Consider the following 12,228-nt stretch of genomic DNA (forward strand, 5'->3'; position numbering starts at 1 on the left):
TGGGCTATTCTTTCCAATCGGATCTTATTCGGTCCAATTTGTCGACTTTGGTTCTATTCGGCCCACATTGGTTCTATTCGGTCCATTCTGTCTACTTCGGTACTGTTTAGTCAACATTAGTCCTTATTCGGTCCAGTCTGTACACTTCAATCCTGTTCGGTCCAATTTGGTCCTGTTCAGTCCATGTGTTCTTATTTAGTCCAATTTGCTTCTAATCGGTCCACTTTGTTCCATTTGGTTCAATTCAGTCCATTCGGACCACTTCAGTCCATTTTGATTTACTTCGATCTATTTTTGTGCAATTACACAATGGGGAAAAACATGCTTGGGTTGAAAGTACCTATTGTAAATCCAAATTTAGTAATATATATATTTTTTGAAGCCATATATATATATATATAAACATCAAACTCGTAATATTTAAAATATTAAGTATAGTATTTATTGTTATTACACTTGTAATAGCCTTTTGTGTATTTGTAGCCATCAAAGACTGTCCACACCACAGGGCTGTTTGGGCCAATATTGAAGTTCAAGGAGGTGATGAAGGAGATGGAGGCTGAGGGAGTTGAGCTTCCTTAAGATATATTGAATACTACGAAGCCCATAGGAATTCGGCAAGGGTTACTTTACTTTTGAGTTTACCTTTTATTTTTTCTAGAACAAGGTCAGTTGATTATTTAAGTATCTTAAGAATAACTTTATTTACACCAGTAATATAAATTTCTGGTTGTGATTGCAAAACTTGAGCATCGTAGAATTGCCTCAAATAGCAACCAGAATTGACTAAAAAGTGAAAAGTGGACACAATTTCATCAGAATGAGATATCCATGCACCCAAGATTTTAAGGATCTGATTACATTATTGGTCAGAAATTCGTTAATCAACTTATTGTCTCAAAATAGCTGAAATGTGCAAATCACTCCTGAGAATACAAAATTTATCATGACCAAATCCACTCCTATATATTAGTAGAATAAAGACTATTTTAGCTTGTTGCCAACTAATCGATCAAAGGGATTTTCTTGCTCAAGAGTACAACCCATGGGTAACATTTTGAGTAGTTCCATGATGTAATTCACTTCTTTCTAAACGTCTGCATAGAATTGACAAGAATTGCTCGATACAACATTGGTTCAATCTACCAATGGTTTCCGCCACAATGTTGCGTTTATGAATTTAGATCACTCTTCACTAATTGTTCCTCCTCCCCATTTCTTCACACGGCTGTCTGCTTCTTCAGCCTGCAAATTTGACAAGTGACGATTAATATTTTTTAGTTACAACAATGAATAATTTTGGGCTCCAAAATGCTTTATAGTAAAAATACTTACTTCTTTTCTCCAGTTTGTTATTGAAGTGACCACAATCAAGATTATAGTTTGCAAAACAATGCCTCCAATCATACCTGACCATATACCCTGCAACTCAGAACCAGTAAAATGTTAGGCGAAGAAAATAAAAGAAGGGTCTCTAAGAAATAAAATGGTGTACCAAAATCAGATGGTTGATGCATTCAAAAAGTCCATGATAATAGATTAACAGTATTAGTATCTTACCTCAGCTCCAAAACCAAATGTGAATCCCAATAGTATTCCAGCTGGCAATCCAACAATGTAGTAGCAGCCAATGTTGATGTATGCGACAAGAGATTGCCATCCAGCTCCAACAGCAACACCTTAACCAACAGAGGCAGCAAGAAAAATTAAGTACTAAGAATGAAACTTTGAATGAACTAATATTATACAAGAGTATCTTCATCCGGATACAAGATTTTGTTTTTCTTGTACTTACCAGATAACACTGGTTGAAGGCTGTTTAGAAGCACTGTGATTCCCAGCAAGACAGCAAGTTGGGTAGTTTCTTCAGCGACGGCCACACTAGTGGTGAAAAGGTATGGGAAATAATCCCTTGTTGCATATACTACGGCCATGCAAACAACCCCTATGGAAACAGATGTCATAGAAACCACTAGCACTGCAAATTTTGCAGTCCGAGCCTTGCCAGCTCCAAGTTCATTTGATACTCTCACACTGTTAATATCAATAGTAAGTTCATCATATTTTCTCTATTTATTTACTGAGAAGACAAGGGAAAAAAAACAAGGAAATGGAATATAAAATTTTGAATGGTAGTTGTAAGATACCAAATTTTTACACAATCTTGTAAGAAATAAATTGAACAGCACAGGAATTTTCATTTTGAAAAAAATTCTTGATTGACTTGCAAGTGGTTTACAAATAATTAAAAAAAAAAAAGAAAAAAGAAAAAAAAGAAGAAGGGCAAAGCATGTAGGGTACATTACCTTATTGCAGCATTGAACCCAAGTGCAATCATCGCATCCCATCCTTGTATGTTCATGCTACAAAATTATAATAATAAGGTTTAGGAAACAACTTATTCTTACTGTATCTTCCTAAGATAGAAAATTTAGATGATATATGGAGACTTTATGAAAATGAAAGAGTTACTTAAGCTCATTTTGTTGGGTATACTTGTGTGGGTAGAAATCTCACATGGAGAGAAAGAAAAGAAGTTGAGAAATTAATATAACATAATTGGGTTCAAACCCATAAGTTTAACTTTTGGGTTAAGTAGTGTCCTTATATGTTATATTAATACCTCAATTGGCATTAAAAGATATGCTGGTGATACGACAGTTTGCATTGAGCATAAAACCCAGTGATTTTTGAAGTATGAACTATTATGAACTATTAAGCATGCAAATGACAATATATGGAGGTGATGGTGAAGCGCCATACCAAATAGAGATGGCATCTACTGGTATAAGAGGATTCGGCAGACGACCTGTTATAACTACCAGTATCATCAGGTACCAAAACTCCAAGCTGCAAATCAATTTACAGAACAAACTCAGTATCAGCCAATGTAGTATGACTCACTACGTAAAAAAGAGGAGAGTAGCATACCATAACATTACAGCAGAAGCCAATGAAAGCTTCACAAAGCCCCACAAGTCTGCAAATGCTAGCCATGAGAATCCGGCCCAAGCACCATCGGACTTGGTATAGAAAATGTAAGCCAATTGACCAAGAACAATGAGCCACCATGATGTATTCAAAGTGATTGCCGCTCCAGTTAAGCCCCACCCAAGATGCAATATTAGCAACCAACTGAAAAATGTATGTATCACCAGTACCGCAACCGATATATATGTAATGACTAGGACTTTCCTCTGTGCTTGCAGAAACTTTTGGATTGGAAAATTGAGTGCGTATGCGAACAACTGTGGAAGCATCCATATAGCAAATTTCCCTGCAGCAGAAAATCCAGTCAAACTCAGAAGTATACACAACCCATTGAAGCTCTAACTTTTGCCCTTTTTTTTTTGAAAAAAAGTTCATATGTATACAACAACAAAACACAAACAAAACAAGCAGCAAGCTGCAAAGAGTTACAAACACCAGGACAAATTAGCAGGGGAATTTGTATTACATTAGCAGCAGCCAGCAGTTCAAACTAACAGGAAGCTCCAAAAAAAACCACCACAAGGTTAAATTACCAAGTAAAAACAGAAAGGGGAGTCCCCCTTATGCCCTATTTATCAAAGACCCGCAAAGCCCATCTATCAAAGTTCTTTAAAAATAATTATAAACAAAATGGAAAAGTTGAAAATATTTTTTCTACTACTAAAAAGAAAGTTCTAAACATAAATTTTATACAATTAACTTAACAATTAAAAAAAAAAAGGTTGTGTTAATAGTGAGTGTTTACTGTTCATCGCTCACAATTTATCCCTTGTAAAAAAAAAGTTGTGAAATAAACTGTGTTCATAACAAAGTTGTTAACTCAAACTTAAGCAAGTACTACTTGGTTCATTGCATGGTTTCCAAATGTGGGTATGATCAACGAAATATAGATAATCTATACAGGTTTAATAACTGTAATGATCATGTAGATATAATAAGAGCAGAGCAATGAAGACTGACCAGCTGCCTCAGATATCTCCTCGGTCTCTCCAATTAGCTCAAGGATAGGAGGAGACCAAACATAGATTGGAACCAAAACTAAAGCCGTAGTCAACAAAATGACCCATGATCTTTGCATGTACACTCCCAACATCCTGATTTGCCCTGCACCGTATGCTTGCCCGCAAAGTGTCTCCAATGCACTTCCCATTCCCAACTGATTTCAACCAAAAATTCCAAAAAGAAAAGAGAGAGAGAGAGGGAGAGATAAAAGATCATCAGGTTCTGCATTTAACTTTCTCAATGTTGCTATGGCTAAAGCTCATTAAGTATATGAGTTATGACATTCTGCGATTGGAAAAACTTTGTGTGTTACAAATGCAAGTTCTGTTCCACATTTTTCTTACATAATCTTGTCTTTGCAGTTAAGTGGCAAAAGCCAAATGGTAACATGGAGCAAGAGTATATTTAGATTCTAATAGGTCTTCTTAACGAGTGCCAACATAGGCATCAAAGATTAAGAAATAATAAATATTCAATTATAAGTTGCAATGCACATTTTTTTATTATTGAAAAATACATTTGTCAATGTCCATTAGTTTACATGCATAAATTCAATGTGGTTGTATGTTCTTTTTTTCCCTTGATACTTGCCTATAGTTTGACTTTATTTTTTCAAAGAAAGGTTCTAAAGTTACTTATTGATTTACTACAAAATGCTTATAAACTAATGTTAGTTTATAAGGCTTATGTATTAAAATTTATAGTAACTCTAGTATCATTTTTTTTTTTTTTTGAAAATATATTTTAAAAACACCACTCAACAAAATATTAAATATACCTTAACTTGTGTCTTGAGGACTCCTATTAATAAAAGTCTTTTAAACATGAAAGAACTTTTGTTAATGATTGTCCTAAGGGCACAAGTTAAGGTGCATTTAATATTTCATTAAATGATGTTTATAAAATTTTCAAGAAATAAAGTCAAATCATATACAAATATGAGAAATGTTAACAAATGTCCTTAGGGCATTGATTAATAATCAATTTAAAGAAAATTTTTATGGGAAAAGGAAAAAAAAAAAAAGCAATTAATGTTTTGACAGTTTTTTTTTTTTAATTTCCCATAAAAGTGATGTCAAAACTTTCCTAAAATGAATTGTTAAACAATGTCCTAAGGGCATTCGTTAGCATAACCCTACAAATATTAAGAAAAAACACTTACAATCACAATGAATAAGTAAATGCAAACCAATAAATTATTGATATGTGTATTTTTGTTTTTGAAAATGTGCATTACAACTCATAATTAAATATTTATTATTCTTTAACTTTAAATTGCATTCTTATTGGTACCATTAACAATAATAGTAGATTCCAAATAGATTTAATTAATCAAACTTAGTGTGAGTTTGGATGTTGCTGAAAACTGAAAGTTAGTGTGTTTGACATTTTTTCTGTGGGTCCCATGCACTGTTCATGGGATCCGCAAGTACGAAATTTAGTAAATATAACTTTAAAACTGGGTCCTATGGTACTATTCATACATTTAAAAATTATGTTGCAACAGTGTTTTCAGTTTTCAATTTTTAATTTTTAGCAATAAACGGTATCCAAATAGACCCTTATTACTATTATGTGAAAGAAGTGAGCATAATTGTAGACTACTAGTTAAAATAGACAACTTGTAATTATGACATAGTCTCACATATAAATGGAAACTAAGTACTCTTTTTTATTTATTTATTTTTATACAAGATAAAAATTTTACTTTAGTTTGATCTAAGTATATATGTATGTAAAACTTCCTTTTGAAGACTTAAACCTCGGCCCTTACTCCCCACACCCTACAAGCACTTACATTTGTGTAATGACCATCGCGCTAAAGGTGTTCAGTGGTGAAAACCAAGTACTAAGTCCTAACTCCTATGCACATCCAAGAAAAGTGTTTGTATCTCAAAAAAAAAAAAAAAAAATACTTGAAAAAATCCACAATTATTGTCACAATTCTAACATGTGTTATTATAAATGGTTAAAAAAAAAAAAAAGAGTAACGAGTACATGTGAAAATAATGGTTTACAAATCACAAAAATAAGTGTAAGCTGGTAGATGAATTGAAAGTATTATACACGCATGTTATACTTTTTGGCTTTTGCCTTTCTCATGACTCATGAGACCAACTAACAGTGTCACAGACCCATACTTGATTATGCCTAATATTTTTTTAGTGGCGTTTATTTTACACATTATCATATATAAGTGCACACAAACACATTTTTGCAATGAACTCGTGACTTGAAGTCACAACTTCCCACGAGTTTAGTGCAGAAAGGTGCTTGTATGCATATTATGTGCAATAATATGTGAACCAGATATTACCTGCCTATTTAATTATCCACCCAATTCTTTGTGGACTTTAAAGAACACAGTAAAACACTGATAGTTTGATAGCCAAAAAAGCAAAGTCAAATACTTCAAAAAAATATTTACCATGACACCAAAGGCAAGCCCGGCAATGACCGAGTTTTCAACTGACACAGCTGCGAGCTCGATCTCTCCGACGAGACCCGCAAAAGTCTGAGTGAGTGCACCCAGTGAGTACTGACATATTGCAGTGAAGATTGCTGGGCCAGCAAGCTTCCATAGCTTCTTTGACTCTACACCAAAGTCCTTAACAAAACCCAATTGCTTTTCATCTTCAAGGTTGCTGTGGTTATTGGTAAGAAGTGGTGTGTCTACGGCCATGGCTTCCACAACCTTTACTACACAGCCGCTGATTTAGCTAGTGCTGTAATGTATGTTTGATGTTTATGCATAGACTAGAGTCTCTCTTTATCTTATATGCAACATTTTTAAGATTAAGGTAACAATCTGTGATTCAGCAAAAAAAGAAAAAAGAAAAAAAAAGGTAACAATCTGTGGTTCCTGGTCTAACCAGGTAGGTAAGGAACTAAGACCTGTTCGTGTTTGAAAGGTTGTTATAACTTATTTATACGTTTGAATGTGAGACCTTTTCTGAGACGGGAGAGTGGAGACTAATCTATAATGAGGCCAATTGGACATAGCTTCCTGGCCCCACAAACTTTTAATTATTTATATGATTTATGTGTGTTAACTTTCAAAATTAAAATTTTAGGAGTTTGGCTTTCAAAAAAGAAAAAAGAAAAAAAGAAGAATTGGCCCCTAAAAATTAAAATAGTATTTTAGGGAACTTTAAATGAAAAATAGTTTTAAAAAAAATCAAAATTACAAATAAACTATACACATTTTATAAAAACTCTACTCAAATTCATTACTCTTCTTCTTTTTTATTTTTTTATTTTTTTTTATTTTTATTTTACATTAATACATGAAAATGTAATAATATCAAAGATGGAAGAAAAAAAATATCTTGTGTTTTTCGGTGTATGTAATTAACCTTTCACAGCTTATGAACTTTATATATCAGTAAAACTCACATTATATGAGCGTCTCGTTGTGGACACATGATATACATTATATCTTCTAAGAGGCTCATTTGTTTTTGTCCATCGAACTGTAGTTGTCACGAAGATTGTCACGTGCCGTACATATAGCTGGCCTCCAATGAAAAAAACCAATGAGCAAACCATCTTTTTTTTTTTTTTTTATAGCAAAATGAGCAATATGTCTAGGTGGGACCAAGAGAGGCAAATTAATTAATATTCAGCAAAAAAGAGAGGCAAATTATTATTAACTAGTACTTGTCTTGCTGTGGAAAATTGTGGCTATTGACTATTGCTGTAAAAGAATATACTAGAATACAGTGAATTTTGCACAGATTCTTCATTGAATTGCAAGAAAAAAAATTTAGGAATGGAACGTGGAATGGTAAGCTACCTAACAGATGGGTTAGCTTCAATGCTTCTAGTAATATTTTTGGAACCGAAGTTGCAAAAGAGTTCAAAGATCACTGGGAAACCAAACTGTTAGGTGGCCTCGTTACTGCTGTACCAAAATGTTGTACTTCTTGCGTTATTTTCCTTTGTTTTGACTGAATTACAGAAAAGGGAAATAAATTCATCAAGCATTTGGGAGTTGGGTCCCAAGATAATAATGAGGGAAGAAACAGATGTGACTCTTTCTATCATATATACACAATTGGCTAGGCCCCATTCGACAATATCATGGGGTCACAAATTACGAATTTTGGATTTGTGTGTTTATATACACATATATAATATATAATATTTGTATATATATCTTATTTATAATTTATTTATTTTGTAATATTTTATTATCATCTCCCAAAACACTTGTTTTCCCTACCTTTTAATTGATCACCACTTTTCTCTTTCATCTCTATTTTGTTAATGTCAAAATCATCTTATTAAGGATAGAAAAATACCTCTAATTCGTCTTCCCTCCAACTTTTTGTCCCACTTTTCTACCACGAGTTTTTCTCGCCCTAAGAGGGGATGGTTACCCTTAATCTAACCCCACCCTGTCTTCCCCTATTGCTCACATCTCATTACTTGTGAACAGTATGTTAGTGTAATGCAAAATTAAATAAAAATTATGTTTAAATGGCAAATTCACAAAAATATCATTTAATTGATCTGTATACGTTTTATCTTTTCTAAAACTATTATTAATATTCTAATGTGTAATATTTAATTTATTCAACAAAAAATGTTGATTTTAAAAAATATTGTGGGGACCAGTTAATCAGGAAGTACTATTAAGACTATACTAATTGGGCCCATGGCTCAATCCGAGGACATTAGCTAATCCGAGGATGGCCAGATCAGGTTATAAGGGGAACGGTATAAAGAGAAAAGTAAAGATAGTATGAAATAAGTCCAATGAATGTCCGAGGAGAAAAGCCATCTCAGAAACAAGGGTCTGAGGTCAGTAAGAGTGTCATATTATCATGGACTTTCTTCAAAGTTACATCACAACTAAGAGTTGGACGTTGGACAAGGGGTAAGAAAAGGGGAGGGCAACAAATATCTTCAAAAAACTGCTACCTCCACATTAAATGCTTCTCAACTAACTCTCTGGCCGCATTAATGTGAAGGTGATACCTAAACAGTGGTCAAACAGCCTTACAGCTACTAGTTAATGGTTCTAGGAGGTGTTGGATGGGACAAGAAGGAGTTCCCAGAATCTAACCTACACGTGTATGGTAGGGATGATACCAAGATTATAGTATATAGCATGAGAAGATGGCCTAAAGGGGGAGATCGGAGAAAATCAAGAAATTTTTGTAATAATACTGTGAACTCTTGTAACTTTGTTAAGCAACAAGACATTATAATATAAGCTCCTCAGGCCATTCTGAGGACAAACTTTCTTATCTTACTTGTGTTTAATAGCCTTAAATTAGCAAAATATATCGTTTTTCTTCTGAAGTAGATCTAGTTCTTTTATCCACGCTCTACAAATTTATTGTTTGAGCATTTTGGGCTAAAACCCAATCCTATATTGGGTCCAATCCAAATTCAGTCCTTATAAATATTATTTATGATTAATATAATTTAAGGATAATTAAAAATTATTTAATGAAAAAAAATATTAGTATTATTTTGTGGTTTTAAAATGATTTATATTTAGTTGTGTCACTTTTTTTGGCCAAAATTCAAAAATGGCATCCTTTAAATTTGGATAAATTGTTATTTTCATCCCTAAATGTTTTAGTCAATTTAGTCATTAAACTTTAACATTCTTGGCTAATTAGTTATTCCGTCCATTACTGTATACTAGCATAAAACCCATGCAAATGCATAGATGTATTTAAAATTAAACACAAATTTTATCATAAAAATATAATAATTAGTCAATTTTTTTTAACGTAAATGTAATTAGTCACATATTAAAATTCTTACATAAATTTAATACTACTTATGATAATTTTTTTCTAATTTTTAATAAGATAGAACTTGTGGTGATTTTTGTTGTGTGATAATTTTTATTGAGTATATGTGATTGATTTTTTTATTATTATTATTAATTTTATTGTTTATTAATATTGGATTTTTAGTATTTTGCACTCATTAACTCACTTGGTACAAAGATTAAAAAAAAATTTCATAAAAAAAATTAAAAAACTTAAGTGGACACATGACACAAACTTAAGTGGATAATTATTGTATAATCTACACATAAATTTAGACATATGGCGCAAAATTAGATTTTAATTTCAAATTATAATTGAATTTTCTTTGAGCTTTGCTTATATATATATATATATATAAAACCTTGTATCATAATCTGATTATGGGTTTTAAAAGGCGTTTATTGCTTAGAATATTTAATTAATTAAAAAAATAGAACTCAAATAAATAAATGAAAGCGTACACAATTTGATTCGGTCTAATAAAAATGAAAAACTTGAAAGAAAGGTATTTATTTGTTTTTGTTTTCTGTTTTTTGGGATTGACTTAAAAGAAAGTTGAGAGTCGGTAGCTGTCAACAAGTGAAAAGTCAGTACAGCAACTAGTTATATACTTATCCACCGCCCACAATTGATTAGCGGATATCCTCGGATATTCTGGTTGAAATTGAATGCGAACGTCTTCAAGCTTCACACACAAATTCTATTTTTGTTTGAGTAAGACGATCTGATGAGTTCCAATCATTTTTCTCTAATTGTTCATTGTCTAATTGGTTTCAAAACTTTCTCCAAGCTTAAAGAAATTCAGGTAGAAAAAATAAAATAAAATAAAATAAAGACATACTAGAGATGAAGAGTACTGGCCATCAACAAAAAATAATTATCACATTCATTGAATATTTGTATTTTTATTTTTTTTAATCTTAAAGTGTATGGATCTTATATGGTTATGAAGTTCATAATATAATAATCTATTTTCATATTTTGAATTGGAATGTAATATTAAAAGTCTGTAGCCTATGTGGAACCCTCAGACAATGAAATTATATATATTGACATAATCAGATATAAATATTATTAAATATCATGCAAACGTATTCTTTTTTTACCATTCCATTGGAGGAGAATACTTCATGGACCATGGTTCATGCAACGAAACTATAGTTTGAAAGAACTGGGATTACTTTAAATTTGTTCATATTCTTTACAAGGGACAAAAGTCCAAAACAATTGGTATAACTTTAAGATCTTGTTGCAGCTTGCAACCCTCCTAACTTTCAGCTCGGGTTTGACTAGAAAGGTAGGTTCCTAAATAAATTTACGTAAAAAATTTATGATTTTGTCAAACTAACTTCCAAGGCAAATCCCTCATTAATTAAATTCGACAATCACAAATCCTTTAAATCCAAGATCTTGTAATTAATTTCTTACACATATTATTGTAATATATTACCAAAAAAGCAAAACGTGCTTTTGAAAAAAGCTGCTTCAAGTACTGGCTACATTCTCAATATAGCTAGGTCCAACTCGTTTTGAGCCAACCATTCAAGTAACGAGAAAATTCCATTTCAAACAAATCTCCACAGGGAAAAATACATTTTTTTTATTGCTTCTTTCATGGAATCAACAAACTTATATTAATGTGGGCCATACCCAAGATTTGGTTCCAACCACCTTTCCGAATGTGAGTTTATTTTTATATTTTTGGGGTGACAACTACCATTTTATTAGTAAGATTCGCTTTTCCGCAGCCATATCGAACACATGCATCCAAATTTTTATTTTATTTTTTTGCTTAACATATCCAAAATGTATTTGATTTTAGTTAATTACTCTGTATCATCGAGTTCCATTGGATCCTTCCTCTTTTGGTTGAATGCTGCCAACAAATCCAAGCACACAAGTTTTCACAATTTGTTGTTTTACCATTGTTAATTTGGTCTGTTCATAAAATCGGGTCCATATAAAGTGATGGTGCAGCGATCACAACTTGCCACCATTTCAAATTGTGGAAAAAAAAATGATCCTAGTATTGCTCTACTACAATGTTGCAACCTCAACTTCTATGCCATTATTATGTATGTTGCTACAAGATTACTGCTGTATCAAGCCTCGATGATTAGTACCAAGGTCTCATCTAGCTTTGTGCCATTAACAAATGAACAGAACAGAATACAAGGAGTGAAGCAATTAATTTGGTTTATTAGTAGACATTTCCATGTAACCCAATTTGATATACTCTTTAAGGTTGTTACAGGACGTACCTGGCACAGCTGGAGTTCCTTGCCCTGAATGTTGATGACTATGGCACCAAAGGTTATAATCCCTTAAGATGGCATTTTACGCCACGGGCCATAGTTTCCTTTTCATATTTCATCAATCCGAGTAGGTGTCCTAAACACCTATACAATATCAATGCAGCAAAAAAATGCACTGTAAGCAC

At 32.4% G+C, this 12,228-nt stretch overlaps 1 protein-coding gene across 1 annotated transcript; it reads right to left on the reverse strand.

Moving 5' to 3' along the window:
- Positions 1-810: 810 nt before the first annotated feature.
- Positions 811-6,792, reverse strand: LOC126712170 (protein DETOXIFICATION 33). The gene is made up of 9 exons (XM_050411382.1): positions 6,422-6,792; positions 3,952-4,147; positions 2,932-3,277; positions 2,764-2,850; positions 2,307-2,363; positions 1,796-2,034; positions 1,561-1,679; positions 1,336-1,422; positions 811-1,245 (listed from the first exon to the last, which is right to left on the reverse strand). Exons 1-9 carry the CDS (start codon positions 6,674-6,676, stop codon positions 1,186-1,188), a joined length of 1,446 nt encoding a protein of 481 aa, XP_050267339.1. The 5' UTR covers positions 6,677-6,792; the 3' UTR covers positions 811-1,185.
- Between the last annotated feature and the right edge of the window lie 5,436 nt (positions 6,793-12,228).

This window comes from Quercus robur, chromosome 2 (genome assembly GCF_932294415.1).
Source record: "Quercus robur chromosome 2, dhQueRobu3.1, whole genome shotgun sequence".
NCBI lineage: Eukaryota > Viridiplantae > Streptophyta > Magnoliopsida > Fagales > Fagaceae > Quercus > Quercus robur.